This window comes from Capronia coronata, assembly GCF_000585585.1.
Source record: "Capronia coronata CBS 617.96 chromosome Unknown acBCG-supercont1.3, whole genome shotgun sequence".
Classification (NCBI taxonomy): Eukaryota; Fungi; Ascomycota; class Eurotiomycetes; order Chaetothyriales; family Herpotrichiellaceae; genus Capronia; species Capronia coronata.
In genome coordinates, this window is record NW_006912895.1 from 1633711 (window position 1) to 1658270 (window position 24560).

Sequence of the window (24560 nt, forward strand, 5' to 3'; positions counted from 1 at the left end):
GGCTTCGCTCTACCTGACTCATTGGATGAACAATCCTCCATCGACGCCGATGACCTTATTGTTCACATAGCCGGTCTTGACCATCCATACGACAGTCTCGGCAATCTCTTCAGGCTTCCCCAGCCTCCCGATCGGGATTTCTGGCGCCTGATCAGCAAACCCATACCACGGACAGAGTGTCAAACACAACAAACACGAAGATGACTTACTGGCAGCTAGCTCCGGAGCGTGAGGCAACATCTTCGTATCTTCGATCAAGGCGGGCGCGATGCCGTTAACAGTGATGCCCTTCTTACTATAGGCATTTGCCAACCAGTGCACCAGACCGTGCATGGCGGATTTGGAGGACCTAGTGCCACAATCTCAGATCAGCCTTCAGCCTTCAGCCCACAACCTTGAATGGGCAAATGAAAAGGTATTACTGGATCGTGAGCAGGATGGTTAGGTCGTCCAGAGGAACAGTATCCAAAACATGCAATCCATGAACAGCAAAGCAAGGGTCCTCGAGAGGATACGACAGCATTCAACACGACCAAAAATCCTTTGGACAAGCTCGGAATAGATACTCACGCATAATGCGGTCCGACCACGCCGCCCGTGAACCCAGCAACACTGGAACAGAAAATGACCCTCCCCCACCCGCTCTCCAGCATCGCAGGCAAACACAACTGAGTGAGCAGGAAAGCCGTGCCGCAGTTCGCTCTCCACGTGGCCTCGAACTCTTCGACACTGACATCGCCAATGTCCTTGACGCCGCTTTTGCCCAGAGTGGTGCCGGCATTGTTGAACAAGATGGTGGGATGGCCTAGGTCGCGCACCACGGCGGCATGCAGCTCGCGTGTCTCGCTGTAGGAACTCAGGTCTGCGCGGAACGCTGCCGCCCGCACGCCCATGGACTGCAGCGTCGACACGAGCGATGACGCCGTCTCGGATGCGCTGTGGTAGTGCACGGCGATGGAGCAGCCGAGGCGGGCCAGGGCTAGGGATGTCGCGTGTCCGATACCTCCTGTGGCGCCGGTGATCAGGGCGAGATGGGATGAGAGGTCGGTGACGAGAGCCATTTCGAGTTACGCAGCCAGGTAGCTCTTCAAATCTTGGGGTTCTTGACTCTTGATGTCTCAGAGATTGCTCCTGTTCCCTTGAATAGTATAGTATGGTGGCTGCGAGCTGCAATATCGATGGCCTGCCTTTCTCTGCTCTGCTCTGCTCGTCCGCTATCGTCTGCGTGCGTATCCTATCGTCCTCAAAAGTGTGACCCTGGACAAGTCCACAGCTGTCTGTTATGCCGGTTGAATATCCTCTTCTCGGAGCTTGGAGCGGCCCGAACCAACGCTGCTGTGCTATCCTGCCCTGTCCTGTATCGTCTTCAACGCCGCGATCTTCGTGATCAGCTAAGTAAGTAGGTAGAGGGCCATCTAGACTGCCGCGGGGCCCACGGGTACGTACCTAGTAAGTCTCTCCCGTTCGATGGTACAGGATGGGTGGTCGACTTGGAAGATGCCCTACCAACACCTGGGTCTGCGATGCATGCCTAGTGGAGAGATCAATCTCTTGCCGCTCAACTTGAACGCCGTGAAGTGCTGTTCCAGAGGTGTAGTTCCGGGAATCGACGGGATTGACTGATACCAGGAGATACGTACGACCTATTCGCCTTTGACATAGTACGCAGTAGCAGTAGTACTATAGGTCGGATGTGACGTTCATGTTGGTGAGGAGGGAACCCTTCTCAGTAATAAATCCGATTATCGCCGATCGAGATCCACGATGTTCAATGTACATGTACCTACTTCCCAACGTACCTTACCTACATAGGCAAGCATTTCGTATCTATACACATACATGTTACTCACGACCGACGCGAACAATGTTCTTCCTCTCTCCCAACACGCCGAAAAAGTAATCGATGAGCGTTTGTCGATGTGGTACAGCAGGAGTAATATCCAGCGGGAATGAATATCTTGTCGCCACGACTGTTGACTGAAGGGCATGTCAGCACTGGAACAACATATCTCTGCAATCAACGAGAGACGAGAGACGAGAGACGAGACCACTTGCTGAGTTCTGAGGAAATGTACCGGTCGCGAATTCGAGAGTCTTCATCTTGGAAGACATACTGGAGCGAGTCCCGGCGGTGCTGAACCACTACCACTGCAGCACGACACGGATATCCGATGAGCCTAGGTCGCACGGCTGAACAGAAACAGGAACACCAATGCTAATGCAAATGCCAACACCGATAACTACAGCAAAGACAAGAACACGGATCGGCTGTCGAACATGTAAACGACATTCCTCCTCTATTCCAAGAGTACCGGATCTCTCTATCACCAGGATCTAACCATGTCGACGCCGCACAAACCCTCTCCGAGCTGTCCATCAGCACTCTCATCCGCCGATTTACAACTCCACTACCTCACCGAGGGCGCCGCCAACATCATCTACAGTGTATCTGTCCTGTCTCCAGCCAAGTTGCAAGACCATTCTCACTGCTGTATTCTGCGACTGCGCAAAGACCTTCCCTCCACCAAACCAGCTGTGGAGGTGCTGAGGGATTTTGAGTCACGTATATATCCCCTGTTTGCCGGCCACGGCTATGGGGATTTCCTGATGAAGCAGGCCCTCTATCAATTGACGCCTGAGATGGTGCACGATGCGAACGTCGAGCTGAGCGAGATGGAAACCGAAACCGAAACCGAAACCGAAACGCAATTGGAGGCCGACAACTCCTCGGACGACCACGACAACGTCACCTCCGCTGCTGAACACAGAGCAAAAGCCACAGTCCGAGTTCGGCACCCCCATAGACGCCACGTATATCTGCCATCGTATGAGACGGAGAAGTATGGGATCCTGATGCAGAATCTGAAAGGACCAGGCATCGACCAGCTGGTCGAGTTCAAACCCAAGTGGTTGGTCCAGAGTCCTAGTGCGCCCTCGGACGCGAGGAATTGTAGGACATGTGCCTTGAATGCGATGCGGAGGGCCGCCGGGCACCACCAGGGCCGCGGTGATTCCGGGTTCTGTCCGTTGGATCTGCTTGCCGGACCGGATGAAGAGGAGGTCCTCGGACGGGCTCTGACCAAGATCTACCAGCCGTCGGTGGAGCGGGGAATGCAGGCATTCATCTCCTCTTTCCGCCAGCGAGTGCAGCCAGCGCTGAGGCACTTGTTGACACTCCAAGAAAAGCACGGCTCGGTGGGACTGGACGATTTCCGTGATCCAGCAGGGAAAGATCTCGACCTGGCCATGGCATTGAGAGATTGCAGTGTCTTTCTGGCCTTGAAGGTGTCATCTAAAGAATCGGCGCCAGAGCGTGTCGAGCTGGTCGATGTCAAGTTCGCCGACCTCGATCTGAAGACGCCGGAAGGAGGAAAGATGCAGAAATGGGCATCCATGGAGCAAGAATTGTTGGACGGTGGCTGGTACCATAACAATTCGGAGGGCATGAATTGTTCGCTGAGCCGGCCGTCATAGAGCGTCGTCACCGTTCTGTTGAATAGAGGTGTGGCTGCAGTGGCTGTGTGGAGTTCTCGTCTTTTTCTTTTTCCGTTACCAATTATGCAGGATGGGAAAGATGAACCAGGCCAGCCTGGAGACCTTACGGTCTTTGATGTTCCTGATCTCCTCTGTGATCTGGTCGACTAGTTCGGGCGACAGGCCTCCCTTTCGTCGAGAGTAGATGTCGACTCCGGCGGGCGTGAACAGTGTGCTTTGGAAGTACGTGACCATCCAGTCGCCCTCTTCCTCGCCCCAGCCTAGCACCTGCCAGTGACTCGACGCGATCCTCAACCATCCCCTGCCGCGCCAGCTGTATGTGGCCACGGTATCTGCGCCAGGAGTATCGACGCCTTCCACCCTCTTGCGCTTGTCCGAGTGCAGGGGCTGGTATTCAACTAGATCGTCCAGGACTTCGGCGTTGTTGTCGAGCGACGTATATGTGATGGTCACGTTGCGATTCGACTTCCACATGGGCAGCGTCGAGTGCGTGACATACCATTGCCCCTGAAGGAACGATACATGAGGGGGATCGAATTCGGCGGAGCGTGCGCCGCGCGCGGTGGAGGGTGGGCGGAAGTTGAGACCCGTCCGTTTCGGTCTGTCCATGATAAGTAATTAGTATCAACCTGGTCACCGAGGCAAAGGCCTTGTAGTCGAAGGGATCTTGGAATCTGAACTTCGAATAAAGGTCTTTGGAGCAGCGGCACCGTTGCCTGCGGTGAGTGCCCGAGACGAGACGAGACGAGAGATAGGAGGGAAATGACGTTGGAGACGACGATAATGACAACAATTTACCCCTTTGGGCGTCGACACGAGGGGCGCGTCTGGTGTTTTGGGATTCAGGAGACTGGGACTGGAGTTAACCCAGAATGTGCTGTTGGTATATTCTACACGGTTGCTCTCTTGGATCTATTCATGCTGTACATTGGCTTGTCTGGACATACATGACTATCTCTTCTTCGTCAGCGTGCCCGAGAGATACGGCAGCGCCGACCATTCGAAATGCGTCTTGAGATCAATTGCCTCCCATTCCCCTGCCTTCTTCAATGCCGTTGCGGTATCCCGGTTCATCTCACAGCCGGCCAGGAAGAACTTCCAGCCCAGAGCATGGTATAACATCTGCATCGCTCTCCCCAGGATACTGCCATTCGTCGTCCACGGATTCCTGATATGCTCGACCACCATCAAGTCCCCGCCCGGATGCAGCAACGAATACAACTCTTGCACCGTCTCGTCGAGGTTCGGTACCGAGCACAGGACGCGTACGCAGACAATGGTATCGAAGCTGCCGCCGCCGTCTGTAGCAGCGCTGACGCCCTCTTTCGCAAGTGCATCTGACAACGCTTTCTTCTCCGCCATGCAGCCGAGAATGTCGTATTTATCTGTCAGTTTGGCTTCATTGATCCGGGCTTGTAGAGGAGCGTGAAGGCCGACACTGGGCTCCGCACCGTACACGCCGCTGATGTTTGCATTGTCGGCGAAACATGAGACGTGGGAGCCTGAACCAGGCCCGATATCGAGAACCACTCCGTGTGCTCGAGATAGCAGAGGCGGCACGAGAGCCGCAGACCCGACTGGAGGCGGAGCAGGTTCGACAGGAGCTGTTGGTATTGCAGATGCTGATCAGAGTCCTCTTTTCCACAAAGAAACCAGTCACGTCGAGAAAGACTAACCGGTGGCTTTGGTCCAGAAGGCGGAGAAAGCATCGTCTCTGACTTTCTGGATATTTGATGACGATGGAAAATGCCGCCGGACGAGAAAGAAGTCGAATGCAGTAATAAGAAAGGCTGGCTTTCAGCGTCAGCAACCAGTGTCTTGCAATGGGTACTCGTCGATTGGTCTGTTGCAGTGGCACTTACAGTAGGCACTGGCACAAAGCAGATATCCTGGATCGAGTAGATTGAAGAGCCGTTCTCTCAGCGGTGGCCACGACATGATCGCTCGTGCCTTTTCAGCACTCACCAAGTAGCAGCGCCAATGGCAAAGAGGGAGAACAGTATGAAAGGAAAGAAATGGAGTGGAGAGACACTTCCAGCTGCTTTCGAATGATCTGCAAGGAGACGTCGACAGTCGAGATGCTGGAAACCTCAGGTCCACAATCTGGGGTTCGGGCCCATCAACCGCTTATTATCGGCAATGATAGAAAAAACCTGTCTACTTGACATTGTTGCTGCACTCCGTCTGATCTCCAGCGTGCTGATCACCAAATGCTCTTTTGCGATCAAGTCTGGCAGTGGGAGTGGTTCTTGTTCTACAAGATGGAGGCATCATGGCAGAAGTGCTTGTTGAAGCGGCCTCCTCAACAATCAGAATAAAACACTTCCCATGCACGGTTGCTATCTTGAATATATATTGACTGGACCCTTGTATCAGGACATTGAAGCATGTTACTCATCTCCACTGGGTATTCCATGCTTCCCACCAATTCCTTGCGGCAGGCTGCTGACTGAGACCCCATCTTTGCAGCTCTTTCTTCTCATCTGCGATGGGTCCTGAGGCTTCTCTCCAAAGCTCGAAATCTATAATCGTACTAGACACCACGATTAGAATCGAGCAAGCTTTTCACCCGATTAAAGCAGCTGACTGGGGGTGGTCGCATACCATCTCTGAGTCTCGGGCTCCCATAAGACATTACGCAGGGCGCAGTCCACAGGCTCTACGCCGAGCGCATATATTGCTCTGTGACAAGGTCAGTAGCGACCTACACAGCTGTCCAGCCCAGGAGTCGAGAGCAGATAGATCCTCATCTGATCTCGAAGAGGTGCATGTCAGGCTGGTGATGGGTGACACAAGCCAAGTTCCGTCCGGATTGTGATGAAGGAAGAGAGCGGAAAGCAATAGTTCCACTCGTCAGGTAGTGCTGGACACTTACCGCAGCGCGACCAGGAACTTTTGCACAATCTCCTCCCTTTCCTCGGCCGGCAGTCCCCAGAAATGCAGGTCATGCAACGACGCCCCAGGCATCTTGGTCATGACAGTGAAGGTGTAGTACCCGCCGGGCAGAGGGCCATCCTGGCCTTGAATTGTTTGCTTATAATCGATCAACGTCGGCGCAAAGGTGCTGTCTGCATCGCGAAAGGCCCGCAAGGCCCTCAGCTCCGCGGATGTCGTTGTACTTGGGTCCCGCGAGGGGCTATAACCGCCGCTAGGAACCCTGTGGTGTCGATGACGGGACATTAGTGTTGTTGTCTAGGCCATTGAAGGTCTCCAGGAGATGGTCCAATCCGTTGTACCTCGCGGCAGACACGACACTCAACGTGACATCTCCAACTTGCTTGCAAGTTGCAACTGACAACATTGGCATGCTTGTTGCCTTCTCGTTCTGCCACTCTCAGATGAGAGCTCCTGGGGTCATGGACTGGGTCTCCATGTAATGGGGGCACTGCTTTCCGGGGAAAGAACCATTGGCATGACATACTGGACTTTGATTTTCATCACAAACTCTGCCTCCCCCTTTGATTCTCCATCGGTCTTGTCAGGAGATGAAGAGGCTAGCCGAGACTTCATCCTCCTGCAAGTGAACACCATGCGAGCCTCGGCTGGCGTGCCGTCATGGCATTGCCTGTATGTTGCAAGTGGCCGTTCTAGGACGTAGGAGACCTTGCTCGTGGGGAACTCCACGACTTTGTCAAGGAAAGGAGGGATGGATGTGGGCATGGATGTCTGAGCATCGCCCATGATGTCTGCCCACGCACACTACGCAAGCATGAGAGCAGAAGCCCGTTTTAGCATTCCGACACCATGCAAGCGGGAAGGTTGATGAGTTGATGTATTCGTTTTCTCGAATCATGAAATCAGATGAAGTCGATACCCGCAAGGACGAGGCCAGACATTGATTGTGAATGCGGCACGATGCATGCATGGATGGAGGCTTAGCTTTCTCAGCTGTCAGCTTACTCACCGAGGTTCGGTTGTGGTATGGCAAGCCCTTTTCGTGAGGGGATGGGTCGAGTAAGAGCTGGTCATATCTCCCCGATTCTCTTCCTGAGTTCAGTGTAGCCTCTTCCCAGTGATGATGACCGGCACGAGCTAACTTATGTAAGGCTGTCAGGGACTTTGCAGTATGTTAACAGGTACGGCAGAACCTAGAAGTTTTATATGATATAATTTCGGTGTTCTCTCATGCCTCTGTTCAGGGGCTCAAGCTTCATTCGTTTCCTTGCAGCGAGACGCAAAGGGCGCGGCTGCTGTACATTTTGCGTCTTAAAAAATGGACATCAAGTCAGTACGACTGGACTTACCCCGAATATCCCCACGGGTTGCTGCAGAGCTCATAGAGTGAAGCAAAAAGAACATTCACTTAGTCGGGCCTTTTTTGTTAAAATGGGCAAAAATATAATTATACGACACAAAAACAGACAAAAAAACATTTGTTGCAATATTGCAATGAACGACCTTCAGGAATATTAGCTTGTCGATACCGGCACGTTTGTTCGAAGGTGCTACGTACCGCGGGAAGATTCGAACTCCCAATCTTTGGTGATCAACTTATGAGCGCCCTAGTCAGGGCTACCGAAAACCAACGCCTTAACCATTAGGCCACGCGGCCTTGAGTTGTGTTGAACCCAGTGAGCCGATGTGGAACTTCACACACTAACTTACTGAAAATTTTGGTACTCCAATTTATATCCTGTATTGTGGGCTAAATGAGATACCTAGGTAGAGAACGGTTATAATACTAAGTCTATTCCGTTCTAGGTATAGTAGTCTATGAAGATAAACTACTAGTAGCACTAGAACGAACTTGAATATAAGCACGCCTTACTACTAAGGGGCACGAACCTCGGCACCAAGTCCGAACAACCGAATTTGGGTTGTAAATCTATCAGATGCCATACCTACAAGTCGTATATTCGTAAGGAACACTGCATTGCTTGAAACACAGGCTGAATGTGAACTGTCGGCACATAAGGAGCCTACAAAACTGAACTTCGTATGTAGTGTCAGCGTAGTACGAACGGTTGGGTGTCGAGATTATTGGCAGCCTAGGTACCTACAGAATAGGCATTCTCGCCGGCAGAGGAGTTCAAGTTGGTGTTCCGATGTGGACGAGCCAACCGAAAATCACAATTCCGCCTATACACAACCCCGAAAGCCCAATCGTCGGAGCTCCTCCGGCTTCTCCCCGCAGTCAACCTCGGCCCCTCTGCGATGCCCTCCACCTTTGGCACAAGCAGGTACGAGCTGGGGCTATATCGGAGGGTAGGACTTGATTCAAGACTTAAACTTGACTCGATCCGACTCGGTTGGTTTTGTGAGATAATCAAATAGGCAACTTGCAGCTCTCATCGGGATATCCCCCACCACTTGCGGCAGGTTATCAGATTCCCAGAAGCAGACCAGGACAAGCCACGTCGTCTTGCCGCTTCTCTTCCCTCATACGAACTTGATTGCTAGGAGCTCAGTACTCGAAACTGCCCGCAGCCATGTCCCTCTCACCCGCTGTCCGAGTCGCAAGGACCGCTACTCAGCGGTCGACGTCCCTGCTCCGTGCGATCCAGTACAATCACCCTCCGAGCTGCCCTTGTCACTCGAATCCCAACCATCACCATGGCCCATCTGTGTTTCGTGAGGCTCGACGACGACTTGCCACACCCATCGACCATGCACGAGAGAAAGAATATGCGTTCGAGCTGGCTGCCAGCTCCATCCGCTTCGGGCCAGGCAGTACGAAAGAGGTGGGCATGGATTTCGCAAACATGGGTGCGAAGCGGGTCTGCGTGGTGACCGACAGCAATGTCGCGAAGCTCGATGCGATGAGGCAGGCGATTGACGGCTTGACCAAAGAAGGTATCGAGTTTACTGTCTACGACAAGTGCCGAGTGGAGCCCAAGGATAGCTCGGTCAAGGATGCCATTGCATTCGCAAAGCCCTACAACCCGGACGCTTTCCTGGCAGTAGGAGGAGGCTCGGTCATTGACACGGCCAAATTGATGAATCTCTACACCTGTTTTCCCGAGGCCGAATTTTTGGACTTCGTCAATGCTCCGCTCGGCAAGGGACTGCCCGTCACCAAACGTCTCAGGCCTCTCGTGGCTGTCCCAACCACGGCAGGGACCGGGTCAGAAACCACGGGGACGGCCATTTTCGACCTGGTTGAGAAGAGGGCTAAGACCGGGATCGCACACCGTAATCTGAAGCCCACCCTGGGAATCTGCGACCCGCTCAACACCCGCACCATGCCTTCTGCCGTCCATGCCTCGTCTGGTCTGGATGTGTTGTGCCACTCCCTCGAGTCCTGGACGGCCATTCCATATTACGAGAGAACCCCACGACCAACAAACCCGATCAATCGACCGGCGTACCAGGGTGCCAACCCCATCTCCGACATTTTCTCTCTGAATGCCCTGAAGGCGACTGTCAAGTATCTGCCTCGTGCAGCGAAGGATCCCGAGGACTTCGAGGCTCAGAGTGAGATGCTTCTCGCGGCCACTTTGGCAGGCGTTGGATTTGGAAATGCCGGCGTCCATCTGTGTCACGGCATGAGTTATCCCATCAGTGGACAAAACCCCGGGTACAAACATGCGGGCTACCAGGTCGAGACGCCCATTATTCCTCACGGTGTCAGTGTGGCGGTCACGGCGCCTGCAGTGTTCAAATTCACCGGGCCTAGCAATCCGGAGCGGCATCTGGCGGCTGCAGAGTGCTTCGGCGTGGATATCTCCAATGTCAAGAAAGAAAGTGCTGGTGAAGTCCTGAGCGAAGCGCTCGCCGAATTCCTGATTAAGCTGGGGGATCAACCCCGAGGCCTGAAGCCGCTGGGATTCTCTCGGGAAAGCATTGATGATTTGGTGGAGGGCACGCTGCCACAGAAGCGAGTACTGATGCTAGCACCCACCCTCAGCGAGGAGCTGAACGAGGAGCGGCAGCAGCTTAAGGCGCTGTTTGAGGAGGCTTTGGAATACTGAAAAGATGGTCTGTGGATGGCGTGGCATGGGTAGAACTGCTGTCACTACGATCGCACTGATTCTACGCTAAGGTGTTTGTTGGCTTGATCGTGTTTGCACTGTTTGCCTCCTTTTTCTGGGGTTGCTGACTCAGTGTCTCTTCCCCCAGAAATGGCGGGGTTTCACTGCGTTGCCCATCCACCTTCTTGTCCTCACCACAGCATTTGCATCTTCCTCTCCATGATCGCCTGCAACTTCGGTCTTCTTCGATCCCCCACATTCCTGAGGCCTCCTAGGACACCCTTGAACACCCTTGCTTCTCCGATGCCCTTCCATTCGCTCGACTGGGTGGTGACGCAGCAACAGGGCCATAACGTATGGCTTTCCAATGTGCCTGGCGCCAGGCCACAACCAAAAGCCCTGTCCCTCAAGACACCTCATTCGCACAACGTGGCTCGATTGGTAGAAGGCCTGGAATCAGAGATCAAAAGCCTGGAAACAATAACAAGTTAGATAAAGTCTGCATTCTGAACACCTTCAATTCTGTGATCCTATTCTATTGTTGGTCTCAGCTTCTCGTTCTCTTACTTATTGACAAGTTGGTGAGATCTAACGAGTACAGAGCCAGCGTGTCCTTTTTGTGCCTTGGAAACTGAATGCCCACCTGAACCATACCGTCCCTGTTCCTAGCGCAGAGCAATCTCAGCTTAGAATACCCAACTATGAACTCATCCAACGGCCATGCGGCTCGGTCTCGAGTTCTTTGTCCCGAAAAGCTCTCGTCTGATGGGTTGTCCTTGCTCCGCAAGACCGTTGATGTTGACGAAAAGGAGGGCTTGACACCTGAGCAACTCATCGCCGTCATTCCCGAGTACGAGGCGTTGTTGGTGCGGTCCGAGACCAAAGTCACGGCTGCCCTGTTGAACGCGGCGCGGAAGCTCAAAGTCGTGGCTCGCGCCGGTGTCGGCGTGGACAATGTCGATGTTCCCACCGCCACGAAGCTGGGCGTGGTCGTTGTCAACTCGCCGAGCGGAAATATCCAGGCGGCCGCCGAGCATACTATTGCCCTCCTCATGAGCATGGCAAGAAATGTTCCGGAGGCCTGTGCGAGTGTGAAGGCTGGCAAGTGGGAGAGAAGCCGTCTGGTGGGCATCGAGGTCAAAGGCAAAACACTGGGCATTGTCGGACTGGGTAAAGGTACGTGCCATGATCTGAATTTGAGCTCTTTCATCGTGGCCAAATTGCTTCTTGCTTCTTTGATCTTGTGGATTGATCTTGGTTCATCCCTTGTCTATCTTCCTATACTCATGCTCATGGTACCAACGCTTGTCAGTCGGCCTCATCGTTGCTCGGATGGCTCGTGGCCTGGGAATGAATGTTGTTGCGGCGGACCCATACGCAGCTCAGTCCGTTGCCGCCGCCGCCAACGTCACTCTTGTCGAATCCTTATCGGAACTTCTACCTCGTGTCGACTTCCTCACCATCCACACTCCCATGCTGGCTTCGACCCGCGGTATGTTATCTACCGCGGAACTCGATCAGATGAAACGTGGAGCCAGGATCCTCAACGTTGCGAGGGGCGGGATTGTGGACGAAGAAGCTCTTCTCATAGCACTCGAGTCTGGGCAGATTGCGGGTGCGGCCATCGACGTGTTCACAAGTGAGCCTCCGACAAAAGACCCAGACTCATCTGCGGCTCGACTCGTGCAGCATCCAAGATGCATCGCTACTCCGCACCTAGGAGCGTCAACAGTCGAAGCACAGGAGAACGTGTCCATGGATGTGTGCGAACAGGTGCTGCAAATCCTTGTGGGCGACTTGCCGCGTAGTGCGGTCAACGCCCCCATTATTCTCCCTGCCGAATACAAGACACTGCAGCCGTTTGTCCGCTTGGTCGAGAAGATGGGCTCCCTGTACACCCAGCACTTCACGTCGCCGCGGCCGCCTGTGCAGAGAAACATGAACACATTCGACCTGATCTACGAAGGCGAGATCGCACAGATGTCCAGCACCAAGCCTCTCTTCGCAGCCTTGATCAAGGGTCTCATGGCGCCCATCTCTGATGCCGAGGGGTTGAACATCAACATGGTCAATGCCGAAATGGTGGCCAGGGAGAGGGGTATCTCCGTCAACGAACAGAAATCCCGTGATCCCAGCACGCAAGCTTACAGCAGTCTCGTCACCCTTGTGGCGCGGGCACCTAGTCGGACACCATCAGTCAGTCGACATGGATCCGAAGTCCTGGTCAGCACGGCGGGACAACACCGGGAAGCGACGATTCAGCATATCATTTCAGGATATTGCAGTGACAACTCACCGTTCATCTCCCGACTGGGTCGATTTGCAACATCGTTCGTGCCGGAAGGCAAGCTACTCATCTGTCACAACTTCGACTCGCCAGGAAAGATTGGCGTTGTCGGCAGTATCTTGGGTCGTGAGGGAGTCAACATCAACTTCATGAGCGTGGCTCCTGCGACCTTCTCTGCTGTTTCGCCAATGGATGCCAATGGTGGTGCCAGCAAAGACGGGCTGGCTTCGTCCTTGGAAACCACCGAGGCCCTTATGATATTGGGTGTTGATAAAGAGGTGGGTGACAATGTCAAGGCTGAGCTTGTCGGTGCCAAAGGAGTTTTGAGCGTGAGCAGCGTTACGCTGTAAATGAGTGAATGTTGCTGCTCGGTGCCTTGTCAAGCTGGCCTGAACTTGTCCGGGAGCACTCGAAGAACAAAGGAAGCCTCGCTTCGGCCGTGCAGGTCAAGACTCAGATCCTCCGGCTACTCTCCCCGTCAGGGACTTGTAGGGCGTCTGCAGTGATGATGATGATGATGCGGACGAATAGATCAGTCAGCAACGGCAGATTTCTGCTCGAAGCATTTACCTAACCCAACATGGCTAATCTGTGCCCACTGACTCGTCATTAGACCGATCAAGATTGTTTGTCCTGCCACTGGGGTCTGGCAGGGTCGCAAAGTCGTAACACAAGTCGGGACAAGGAGACTAACCAGGGGGGAGGTACCTTTCCCATCGGACACGCCTCCCTACACGGGAGTATTCACTTGGTGAAGTAGTGATTGAACCAGCAATGGTCGCCGAGAATATAGGCTTGAAGTACAAGGAGGGGCTTCGTTTGGGTACCCTAGTCATACCACAAGAGGCATTTGATTTCGAGTTGAATCATTTGTTTGTTAGGCGGTCCACCCTATAAGGGGGTTGCAAGGCTGCAAGGCTGCAAGGCTGCGAGGCTGTGAGGCTGTATTTATTACTAGGTACTAGTATTTACATAGCAAACAAGGCCTTATGTAAGCGAGAATCAGGTGTTGGTGTCACATCGTCCGACTTTATTCTCACTTTTGCACATCGGAGTTCGAGTTGCTGACCGACAACTATACAGCCTGCCTGTCTTTCTATCTGTCTAACTACGGACTTTGTTGAAGCTCTTCGGGCTCTCATATGTTAATCGACAGCGTCAGACATAGCGCCCAAAACACCGAAAACCCTTTCTCTTTTTCTCTGCTGTGCCTCCTCTACCAACCAACCAACAACTAGGTACACTACAAGCACCTCCTCATTGAGTGATCGATATCTCAACACCATGGCACAACCATCATCCCATACTGGCACACCAAGCTCGAACTCAAGTTCAAGTGCTTCAAGCTCCTCAATCCTCCCCGCCAACCTACCCATCTACGCCCTCAACCTCCTCTCCAACCCACCATCCCGACCAGACAGTGCGGCCATCGAGACGACCATCTCAAACCTCAACCTCCTGGAACACATTGAAGGTGGCTATTTCGCCGAGACAGACCGGGACCCGTTACTAGTCCCCAACCCGTTCCAACACCTCCCGGCGCTCACGAACCCGACCGCCATCGACGACTCGCCCACCCGCCACGCCAGCACGACCATCTACTACCTAGTCACGCCGCGCAGTCCTGTGGGCCATTTCCACCGTAACCGCGCGCGGACCGTGCACACCCTGCACCGCGGCAGAGGGGTGTATGTTCTGCTGCACATGGAAAGGCGGGACGAGCGGACTGGGAAAGTACCCGTGGAGACGTTTGTCGTGGGTCACGATCTGGCCAAGGGGGAGAGATTGCAGTGGATTGTTGAGGGGGGGATTTTCAAGGCCAGTTTCCTGTTGCCTGATGCGGAGGCAAAGGCAGAAGGCCCCGAGACAGGTAAGCAGGGGGGTTCAGTCTCGGAGGGGCTGCTGATTAGCGAGACTGTCGTGCCGGGATTTGAATTTGCCGATCATGATTTCTTGACGGCGGAAACGATGCGTGATGCCTTGACGCCGGACCAGGTGCGGGAGTTGAGGTGGTTGTTGAAGAGGGATGAGCAGAAAAAGTTGGATGAGGTGTGATGGATTGTGGATTGGAGAGAGAGAGAGAGAGAGAGAGAGAGAGAGAGAGAGATGGTGTATTCGATCTGTGCTTGGAACTGGATCGTAGGTCGAAGAGGAAACACTGCAGAGTACAGTCTCTATCTGTCCATGAAAGATGACGAAGACATTCAGCAAGCCAGGGTCTCAGGGCGGAGTCCTCATGGCCCCCTTCTTTGTCGCCGATGCTGAGACGGAACGGCATAGTAACTGGACCACGATTGGCAATTCAGATCGCAACCATCCATCTGCCTGCGCTGCCCGCTTCAAGCAAAAGATGCATGAACCCGGGGGTTTCAAATAAGAGATAAAAGAGATACATTCGTCCAATGCCATGCAATATCTTTCCACTCCCACTTCGCACACTTCTCATGAAGCATGAAGCTCTCATATATTCATTTCTCACCGTCTGTATCTGCATCGTCCCACGGACTAGTACTAGTATATCAATCATTGGGTTAGACCCGTCATAACAACCCCAACTCCCCCCTTTCCACACCTCTCCTCACATCCCTCCATCTAACGACCCAGACCTCTCCCCTCCTCATCCTCAACTCGACCGTAGCGGGTTCTCCATTCTCGTCGTTTCCCCCTCCACCTCCGCTTTCGGAGCGTTCAACATCGCCTTCATTACTCCACACCCCATCGACAAGACACCTGACCACCACCGCCGCACCCGCATCAGGCGGTTCAACCATGGGAACCCCACCCGTGGAATCATCCAACCGTCTCAACGTAGGCGGGAACGCATTGAGGAAACTCGACCCATACAACTCCGACAGTAAGGACTGATGGGCGCGCAAGAATTGAGATTCCGCCGGACTCAGATACCGCTCCGTTTCCGGCTCCACTCCCACATTACTGTCCTGCAGCTGCCGTCGTTGCAATTGCGCGAGATACCATCCAGCATGTTTCGTGAGTTTCGCCAGTCGCTGGCGCAGGAAACTGCGCACCAAGAACTGTGTGCGAGACAGATCGGTTTGGAGGATTGAAAGAATCAGATTCGCGTTCTGCGTGCCGCTGGGTCCTGGTGGTTTGTGGGGATTCGAGTAACCGTAACCGTAACCGTAACCTTGACCGTAGCCGTGTCCGTTAGATTGCCCAACACCGCCCTCAGGGCCACTGGAGGCGATGTCTTCGATTCGTGAGATTTGGGTCTGCACACGCGCCATTATTCGCTCCATCAGATCGTGAGGGTAGGGTAGTAACTCGGGCGCGCATCGCTCGGAGGTCCATGCTCGTGTGAGCAGTTGGTGGTCGCTATAGGCGTCGGTGTCGGAATATGAATATGAGTTGGAGTGTGATTGTGAAGTTCCACTGTGGTGGTCAGGTCGGGACACTTCTGCGAGAATGTCGGAGATGTCAATGTCTCTGTTGTCCATTGTTGCGACCGGTCCTGCCTGGCTCTGATATGATGGGCAAAATCGGCTCGCTACCCAGTGGCTTGCCCGGGGCACGAAGAGAGTGCCCCTTGAAGAAGAAAAAATGACTCGTCGCTTGGAGATGTCTGCAATGCTAATGTCTAGGATGGCACATGTAGGATGGTAGATGGACAGAACGCGCTGGTTGAGGCGCGAACAAGGGACAATGTAGGTTGACTTTTGCGAGCCCGGTATGGTGGAGTCCTGTGGACAGCTGTGTTATGTGTCCATCTCAGTCCACGGGAATTGTTTTATCTATAATGTGACATTGACAGAGGCTGATTGAATATATGTCTGCGATTAGTACTTCCCCAGATTTCACGCAACTGAAGGTTGAAAGGGGCGCGGGACTCTTGGCATGTCAGCCTTGCTGACATAATCACATCCTGCCATCCGGCGTGACCACCTGCATTTTGGCCACGAACGACTACGGTGGAATGTGTAATACAGACGATACAAAAATAGCTAGGTAATCGATTTGATTTGACTGATTTCATTCATCGCTGGTGTCTGAAGAACACTCGACACATTCGTCCAGCTCAAAGCTCAAAGTGGCTGGCTCGACCAGCCCGGTGTCGTCCTGAATACATGTACAAATGCCCATGATGAACCCCAGTACGCCATGCTGCCGCTTCCGTGGTCTGGCTCATGAACTGATTACGCCTTGCTCACAAGCGCTAAAATGCACCTGTCGTCGAAACCCACCATGTCTTTCATCATGACTTCATCTCATCGCAAATCGCATGATCAAGCAAGGTAGTTGTAGGTTGGCTTGGCCGGATCGGACCCTCTCTCCAGATATTCCCGATCAATCAGCGCCTCAATCTTCTTCTTGATCATGTTCACGTCTGGTTGGAATCGTCCGGACAACTGGTGCAATGTTTCAGTCATCAACTGTGAATGCGATGCGGTCTTGCGTGACTTCATGATTCGAACGATGGCGGCCTCGATAACATGACCACGCTCATCATCCGTCCTCTTCTGGGTGGCTCGTCGTTCTTCACTATTTTCGATCCGGTTCGCCCCACCAGCCACGACACTGACTTTGATCTTGAGAAATTGACTGGAAAAGTCTTCGTTGAAGTAGAACTTATCCGTGGGTTTGATGTCCTTGCTCATCGGTTCTTTCTTGAGCAACCTCCACTTGGAAACCAAGGACAAAGATTGGAGGTTGCGAATAAGGTCGTGTTTTGGAATGTTTGTTTCCGCGGCAATTTGCTCCGTTGTAAGACTCTCTCCAGGGGCGAGATCGTTGAAGAGCATCAAGATCACCATTCCGTACGTAGACACATTCACCTCGTAGCGTCGAGTCTTGCCACCGGTGGTGAACGTCGCCCGCAAGTCCGCATCCCCAAGGCTAGGCATCCAGGTTAGTTTGCGGCCGGTGTGCTTGTCGAGATAGAACTTCTGGAATCTCTGTCGAATCCGCTCCACAGGGGCAGGGAACTTGCATTCTCGTCGAGACTCGTCGTCGTTGTCGGCGCGGAACAAGGTTTCGAAGGGCCAGACCGTTGTAGTCAAGACTCGGCAATCCAAATCAATCCGTCTTGGGTCTGGGTCTCCCAATTTGTTGACATATTCCTTGTATTGTGTACTGAGACTGTCCGACAGCTCGGTGTCTCGGATCAGTCCTTCCAATTTCTGGGTGAATTGATTGCCAATCTTCATCTTCATCTTGGAGAGCATCTGGCGTTCCATTTCACGGCTGACAGACTTCTTCATGAGAAGACGCTTGGCCATATGCTTCTTGTAGTATGTCTCGAATAGATCCTTGTTGGCAAGGTATTGCAGCAAGAGGATGCCGTTGTCGAGCAGAGCGTCCACTTCCGCATCGGTCTTATCTCGTCCGCCACGTTTGAGATATTCGTCAAGGAAAAGTGACAGATGCTCGGGACTTCGGTCGTTGGCATTGATGAAATCCTGGAAGGATATTTCCAGAGCCTTTTCCATCACCCCATCTCTCCGGAATGCCTCGACCCAGACCCTGTCAAACTTGTTCTTCAATTCCAAGATTTGCTCGACCCATGCGATCGCGGCCTGAGTCTGCTGGCTAAGTGTCTTTTCTGGTGCTGCTTTTGCGTCTGCGCCAGTTTTTGCTGCCGTTCTTGGTTGTGGCGGGGCCTCGCTGATAACATTCGCGGACTTGTTGATATCCGTTCCCAGCTCAATGACTCGTTTCTGAACTGCGTCTTTGAGGGCGACCTTCTTCGGGTCCACCCGAGAGATCAAGTCGAAAACATTGGCCAGATCTTCTATCTTGTCGTTGTCCAGCATGTACTTGACTCCGGTTCCCTGCATATTGATGACATCGCGGATGTGGGTAGAGATCAATTCCTCGTCCACCACATGTTTGATTTTCGTTTCCGTGATTTGAGAAATGGTTTGTTGACATCGCTCGGTCTCTTCCAACAATCTCCTACTAGCATGCGTACAGAAGGTACTGGCGTCTGCTTCGGCCAGAAGTGTTTTGCCTTCCTCCTGGTAAAACTGTCGGCTCGCTGCAATAAATTGTGGTTCGAAGGAGGTCAAGTACAATTTGGTCGATTCGTCCTCGGTGAAACTCTCGTATAGACCTTCCAGCATGTAGCAACAGGCCCGTACCAGAGGACGGTCGATGACTTCTCCACTCCGTTCCATTCTGATCATGTCCAGCACAACGGTTTCGAGGAGCAACAGAACATCAAAGCTAGCGTCCTCACTAAGAGGTGTGCGAAGCACGTGTGTCCGGAACAATGCCATCGCAGTTGCGAATATCGAAGGCCGTCTTTGATCTTGGCTGTTGACACGGTCCTTGATCTGTAAGTATCGTATCAGAGTGCCATAATTTGGAATGGAAAACTCACCATATACATCAGAACATCCGTGATCATGCCCATGGATAGTTGATGGTCAGCAAAAGCATCCGTAACAGCTCTGATGAATCGTTCGCCAGCAATTCTGCGTTCGTTCGATTGAGTACCCGTGGCCTGTTCCAGGCTGCCGACGGTCATGGTGGGTGTGATGAACCCCAGAATCCTTGGTCGGACATGATCCCGCAGCCATGACTCTTCTAGTTGGACCACCCGATCATATAGGAAGTCTTGCTTCTTTTTCAGCACCAACTTGTACGCATTCCGAAAGAGCTCTTCGAACGAAAGTCTGGAGGCATTCTTGCTGTGGATTTCCAGAAACGCAGTTGACAGTGTATTCCATACCGAGTCGAAGTCGACATCATCTTTCGTGAGGCCCTGCAACAATGGTGGTTAACCCTGCGGAGACTTTGCAAAGACGAGAGGTGGCATGGCTGAAAGGCAGCCGGCGGTATAGATGTAGAGATCGGCCAGTTGTTCGTGGCGCCCCCTTCTCGACAAGTCTGTGCTATTGTTCACAAGATTCAAGATTTGATGTGCTTACTCTTCTCGGTGCCCTAATCTTCCCACCTCGCCCCTTCGCCAACATTGTGGCTGCAAAGCTTACCTGCAGCGGACAGGCGCTTCGTATCGCTTAGACGTGAGAGATGAGGAGGGCCTGGAGACGGCTGCTGATACTGCCGGTTTGACGCGAGAAGGATATATTCGGAAGCATAGACAGCGCTAGAGACCGCGTCGCAGTCCTGTGCTTTGAAGAAGCAGTCCGAAACAACGGGAAGAAGAGTTGTTCAACATTGTTCTCGTTGCTTCACTGCGTCTTGCGGCGTAGACCACGTTCGGCAAAGCTGCCTTGACCTGTCACTAAAAAGTCACCTGCCAAGCCTGCGTCATACTAGTACTAAATGCTGCTTTCACGAAAGTGACATGATGAAGTTCAAGTTGGAGATGTTCGTCCTCTGAACATAGAACGACAAAAGACGAGACACTTCCCTCAATATAGCACACAGTTACTTTCATCGCAGTTGCATCATCTCTCACACCCTGAAACTATGCAGTCATTCTGTGGCAGGCTGATATCGCGCCGGGCTTTAACAGAAACAATCCGAAATCAGAGTCGCCTGCAGTCTACACTTCCAAGGACACCTTTTGTTGCTCGATCCCGTCACCTCCCGCGAACTGTCTTTGCTCCCTGCCGAAGATACGAGTCATCTCTGACCCTGCCGGAAGGCGCGCCTCAAAAGCCGGTATCGAATGACGTCCCATCCTACCAACTCAGTTTCACCTGCAAACCCTGCCTATATCGATCGACTCACCGAGTAACAAAACATGGTTATCACCACGGGACTGTTCTGATCACATGCCCTTCCTGCAAAGCTCGCCACGTCATTGCGGACCACCTCAAAGTATTTCTGGATTCACGACAAACACTGGAGGACATTTTGAGGGAAAAGGCGGAGAAGGGCGAGGATTTCACCAAGTTGTTGAAAAAGGGCCAACTGGGGATCCGACCCGGCTCACTGATCGGAAATGAAGGAGAAGAAGACATCGAATTTTGGGAAGATGGTACAGAGACCGTCCATACGCCGCTTGAAGGCGCCAAAGCCTAACAGCAGCAATCCGAGAAGAGTTGAACGATGAAGGCGCTTAGAAGAGAAGTCTGCGCATTCACATTGCCACAACTGCGTCGGTTGCGATCACTATCTGCAAGACATCAGTCTGGCTGCTCTTATACTCGTCTGTAGAAGAGAACAAGGTACGCCTTATCAACGTCAGATAAATGTCCCAGGGACATCGCATGCGCCGAAAGCGTTGGTCGTCGAATCCCCACTCAACCTACAGGAATTCTTCGCAAAGTCATGTGAAGCCGGGGATATCATTTGACTCCTGAACGTCGGCTTGATGCAAAGCAGGCCTGGCTCAGATACCTGGAATAGTCAGCCGCCGTGCCATGGACTCGCTTGCGGTTGTTCTGCTGGCGAGGCACAAACTCCAGATGTTCAAGAGGGTGATAGAAAGCAAATCCACATGTTGAACGGAGGAGGGCCTTGGCAAGGCGACGGAAGTGCGCATTTGTATATTATGTATAGATATCTAGCAAGCGAAGGATTCATCTTACCATTTCTGCCTCAGAATTTCCTTCTTTCGAGTTGAATCAGCCAATGTCGCTGTACGCCTGCTAGCCGAGCAGTCGTTGCACTTGAATTTTGGGCGTCATGTGCGACATTGCTCGCTTTGAAACACCTAATCTCGACCACTGAGACCCTCTGCTGCTCCAATCAATGCCCATTCAGAACGCTTTCTCTGATCAAATAGACCCTCGCTTCCCATGGACTAAGGTAGCGCCCGGGATGGTTGACATTGCAGACCAGCAACTCCTGATGCGCGCTTTCCAATCCAGTGGGATAATGCAGAGGTTGTACCTCGTCGGAGAAGCTCAAGAACACGAGGATCTTCTGCGCACCATCGGGATCGGTTTTGGTGAACGTGAAGACGTCCTGGTCGAAATAGTCCCAGACAGTAAAATCCTGGCCAAAAACCATCAGGTCGGCGTGATCACGTCGCAAGCAGATCATCTTCTTCCAGAAGTTCAGGGGCGACTGAGGATCGGCGAGTTGGGCGGCGACATTGACCTGCTCGAAGTCGTCGTGGACTCTAATCCAGGGCTTTCCCGTCGTGAAGCCAGAGTTGGGCGACGAGTCCCATTGCACAGGTAGACGGGCATTATCGCGACCAACGAGCTGTAGACCCTTCATAGCCTTCTTCATCCACAGCGGGTCGCCTTTGTGACGGGTCGCGACGTCGTTGTACGCGTTGAGGGAGTCGATGTCCCGCAGCTCCTCCACGCCCCAGTGCGTTGGGTGGTTGTACATCCCGATCTCCTGGCCCTGGTAGAGGAAGAGTGTGCCGGTCAAGCAGCACATTAGCACAGCCAGCATTTTGGCCGCCTGTTCGCGAAACTGGGGTTTGTCCGTGGCAAATCGTGACAGGCTGCGGCCCTGGTCGTGGTTCTCGAGAAAGACCGTCGTCCAGGCGTCAGTGCCGCGCATCAGGTCCTGCACCTTGCAAATGGCCTCCTTGAACTCCGGTAACGTGTGCCGCGTGGTATGGTGCTTTTTCCCGCCGCCGTGCTTGCTGGTGCCCAGATTCACAACGTCGAAGTCGAACACGCAGCTGAGCTCCCGCGCCTCGGCAGACACGTACTGCAGCACTTTGGCCGCTTCCGTGTCTGGCAGTTCCCCAACCATCAACACGTCGCCGTACTTGTCGAGCACTTGCTGGCGCTGCTCCTTCAGCCATTCGTGCATGCGTGGGCCGTTGGTGAAATATTGAAACGCGGGCTGGCATTCTTCCCCAGGGAGGCGGACTGGGGCATTGGGGAACGAAACATCCTTTGAGTAGAAGTTCGCAGTGTCTACTCTGAAGCCGTCGATGCCTCGATCAAGCCAGAATTCAATGGCGGACTTGTAGATCCCGTGCCGAGTCTCTTCGTTTTCCCAGTTGAGGTCCGGTTGTTCTTTGATGAACAGATGAAGATAATATTGATCGCGTTCTCGACAGTATTCCCACGCACTTCCCCCGAAGATGGCTCTCCAGTTATTCGGTGGGTGGCGCTGTCCATCGATGATCTCTGGATCTCGCCATATATACCAATCGGCGTATTTGTTGGTTCTGTCCTTGCGGGACTCGACGAACCAGGCATGTTGGTCGCTTGTATGGTTCACCACCAGATCCAAAATCAGCTTCATTCCTCGACCCCGACATTCTTTCACCAGTCGATCCACATCGGCGAGGGTGCCATAGGCAGGATAGACGTCTTCATAGTTGGATATGTCGTAGCCCATGTCTAACTGCGGCGAGTCGTACATTGGGGAAAGCCATATAGTCTCGACCCCAAGATCTTTCAAATAGGGAAGCGTGCTAATGATTCCGGGAATGTCTCCAATACCATCGCCGTTGCTGTCTTTGTACGAAGCAGGCCATATCTGGTAGCACGTGCTAGCCTTCCACCAATTCGGCTTCGGCGCAGACATGTTTGGATTGGATTGGAAACGAAAAGAAGTATCACTTAAAGATTTGCCAGGGAAGAAGATGGACCAGTGAATGCATGAAATATCGGCCCTGGATGAGCGCGAGTATTAAGAGGGTCGAAGATAACAGCGAGGCATGGGGGAAAGGCGTCTTCATAACTTGACCTGACCTGTTTGTTCTTCCATCCAAAGCCAGAACTTGGAAAAGATGAAACAGTCAAGCCTCATGGTGCAAGCTGTGCTCAGTGAGCACCATTGGCTATGTTGTGAGAGTACACGGGAAGCAGTCGACCATTTACTCGGAGAAATGATAACAATCGCAAAGACACCGCTCACCTGGGGATGTAAGATGTGACGACTTGTGGCCACTCTGCGTCGCTCTCGCCGTCTTCATGTGAAATGAATGCATGACAGCTTGATGATAAGGGTGGTCTTTGTGGTCTTCGTGGTGATTGTGGCCAGGATCAAGACGACGGTGAATGCGCAATGGGAAAACAGATTCTCCGAAAATATGTCCGGGTGAACGTCTGGATGAACGTCTGGATGAACGATGGTCCTGACCCGAATCCTCTTCGAAGCTGTATCTTCTTCCGATCACGTGAGCGGGCCGAGTCTCACTTTCAGTTCCATATCGCCGGCGGCTCTCAACAGCTTTTCCCCGCAGACGTTTGATGATAACGGTCCGGCTTGTGATGAGTCGAGTGGGTCGGTCGAGTGAGGACGAAGTTCGGCAAAAAGTGAGCTGCGCGAATGCTTTTGCTCTACTTGCTTCAATAGTTCGGTGGCGATCAGCATGCCGGAGTCATGGTGCTTGAGGCATACGTATCAGGTGTGGTCAGGCTGGACAGTCGATCGCTAGTGTCGCCATGCAGCGCGAGAGCGAAAGAGGGCAAGAAGCGAGTTGGCCGAAGATGGCTTGACTGTTATTGATGAAAGCGAGGGATCTGACGTTAGCTGCTTGTGTTGCTCTGAGCCTCCGGACGCTTGAATCAATGGTTTGAGAGACAGTGCGGAGGAGCAGGGGTTTAGCAAGTTTCCGACCTTGGACTATCCAGCTTTGATTCGCTGATGTCCAGGCCCGTCCACCCCCCCAGTTCACCAAACAAGGAAGCCGTGAAACACAGCATCATGACACTACTGTGATGCTATGTGTTAGGCGTTCACTCGCTAAAGCCTGCGCATTAAGCGAAGAACGAGTTCGTACAGTCAGTTCGCCCCAACCGGATACAGCAATGCCTTGACAGCCTTGCTTTGACCTGCCTGTTGCTGAGCTGACCAGAAGCAAGCTCGGAACTTGCCGTCCTACGTTGTATGTCAATTGAGTGCACGGAAATGCTCAAAGATGCTGAAACTTGCAGTGTACTTTCTTACATCACCTGTCCGGTTCTCATAGCCGTCGGAGTCGAGACAACAAAGTTTGACGGTAGGAAGATCTTGGTCCCTGAACTCGCATATTTTCACTCGTTTCAAAGCCCCGAAGGCCCGAGAAAGAAGCA

The 24560-nt window shown here is 52.9% G+C and overlaps 13 protein-coding genes across 13 annotated transcripts; 5 read left to right on the forward strand and 8 right to left on the reverse strand.

The window, feature by feature from the left end:
* Nucleotides 1-18: 18 nt before the first annotated feature.
* On the reverse strand, nt 19-1061 carry A1O1_03900 (uncharacterized protein; the record flags this gene model as incomplete). Its single annotated transcript, XM_007724800.1, has 3 exons — nt 19-140; nt 210-349; nt 571-1061. The coding sequence occupies 3 exons, from the start codon at nt 1059-1061 to the stop codon at nt 19-21; spliced, it is 753 nt and encodes a 250-aa protein (XP_007722990.1).
* Nucleotides 1062-2340: 1279 nt separating this feature from the next.
* A1O1_03901 (uncharacterized protein) lies at nt 2341-3474 on the forward strand (the record flags this gene model as incomplete). The annotated part of the gene is made up of 1 exon (XM_007724801.1): nt 2341-3474. One exon carries the CDS (start codon nt 2341-2343, stop codon nt 3472-3474), a length of 1134 nt encoding a protein of 377 aa, XP_007722991.1.
* Nucleotides 3475-3549: 75 nt separating this feature from the next.
* Nucleotides 3550-4104, reverse strand: A1O1_03902 (uncharacterized protein; the record flags this gene model as incomplete). Its single annotated transcript, XM_007724802.1, has 1 exon — nt 3550-4104. The coding sequence occupies one exon, from the start codon at nt 4102-4104 to the stop codon at nt 3550-3552; it is 555 nt and encodes a 184-aa protein (XP_007722992.1).
* A 342-nt stretch (nt 4105-4446) lies between these two features.
* On the reverse strand, nt 4447-5433 carry A1O1_03903 (uncharacterized protein; the record flags this gene model as incomplete). The annotated part of the gene is made up of 3 exons (XM_007724803.1): nt 4447-5099; nt 5172-5285; nt 5358-5433. 3 exons carry the CDS (start codon nt 5431-5433, stop codon nt 4447-4449), a joined length of 843 nt encoding a protein of 280 aa, XP_007722993.1.
* Nucleotides 5434-6366: 933 nt separating this feature from the next.
* On the reverse strand, nt 6367-6675 carry A1O1_03904 (uncharacterized protein; the record flags this gene model as incomplete). The annotated part of the gene is made up of 1 exon (XM_007724804.1): nt 6367-6675. The coding sequence occupies one exon, from the start codon at nt 6673-6675 to the stop codon at nt 6367-6369; it is 309 nt and encodes a 102-aa protein (XP_007722994.1).
* Nucleotides 6676-6849: 174 nt separating this feature from the next.
* On the reverse strand, nt 6850-7176 carry A1O1_03905 (uncharacterized protein; the record flags this gene model as incomplete). Its single annotated transcript, XM_007724805.1, has 1 exon — nt 6850-7176. One exon carries the CDS (start codon nt 7174-7176, stop codon nt 6850-6852), a length of 327 nt encoding a protein of 108 aa, XP_007722995.1.
* A 1748-nt stretch (nt 7177-8924) lies between these two features.
* Nucleotides 8925-10406, forward strand: A1O1_03907 (hydroxyacid-oxoacid transhydrogenase; the record flags this gene model as incomplete). The annotated part of the gene is made up of 1 exon (XM_007724806.1): nt 8925-10406. One exon carries the CDS (start codon nt 8925-8927, stop codon nt 10404-10406), a length of 1482 nt encoding a protein of 493 aa, XP_007722996.1.
* Nucleotides 10407-11107: 701 nt separating this feature from the next.
* Nucleotides 11108-13043, forward strand: A1O1_03908 (phosphoglycerate dehydrogenase; the record flags this gene model as incomplete). The annotated part of the gene is made up of 2 exons (XM_007724807.1): nt 11108-11582; nt 11719-13043. 2 exons carry the CDS (start codon nt 11108-11110, stop codon nt 13041-13043), a joined length of 1800 nt encoding a protein of 599 aa, XP_007722997.1.
* Nucleotides 13044-13977: 934 nt separating this feature from the next.
* A1O1_03909 (uncharacterized protein) lies at nt 13978-14748 on the forward strand (the record flags this gene model as incomplete). The annotated part of the gene is made up of 1 exon (XM_007724808.1): nt 13978-14748. One exon carries the CDS (start codon nt 13978-13980, stop codon nt 14746-14748), a length of 771 nt encoding a protein of 256 aa, XP_007722998.1.
* Nucleotides 14749-15233: 485 nt separating this feature from the next.
* Nucleotides 15234-16148, reverse strand: A1O1_03910 (uncharacterized protein; the record flags this gene model as incomplete). Its single annotated transcript, XM_007724809.1, has 1 exon — nt 15234-16148. The coding sequence occupies one exon, from the start codon at nt 16146-16148 to the stop codon at nt 15234-15236; it is 915 nt and encodes a 304-aa protein (XP_007722999.1).
* Nucleotides 16149-16934: 786 nt separating this feature from the next.
* Nucleotides 16935-19625, reverse strand: A1O1_03911 (Cullin 3; the record flags this gene model as incomplete). Its single annotated transcript, XM_007724810.1, has 3 exons — nt 16935-18977; nt 19031-19414; nt 19581-19625. 3 exons carry the CDS (start codon nt 19623-19625, stop codon nt 16935-16937), a joined length of 2472 nt encoding a protein of 823 aa, XP_007723000.1.
* A 460-nt stretch (nt 19626-20085) lies between these two features.
* On the forward strand, nt 20086-20637 carry A1O1_03912 (uncharacterized protein; the record flags this gene model as incomplete). Its single annotated transcript, XM_007724811.1, has 1 exon — nt 20086-20637. A coding segment is annotated over one exon (552 nt), but the record flags the coding sequence as incomplete, so codon positions are not given.
* Nucleotides 20638-21312: 675 nt separating this feature from the next.
* On the reverse strand, nt 21313-23067 carry A1O1_03913 (uncharacterized protein; the record flags this gene model as incomplete). The annotated part of the gene is made up of 1 exon (XM_007724812.1): nt 21313-23067. The coding sequence occupies one exon, from the start codon at nt 23065-23067 to the stop codon at nt 21313-21315; it is 1755 nt and encodes a 584-aa protein (XP_007723002.1).
* Between the last annotated feature and the right edge of the window lie 1493 nt (nt 23068-24560).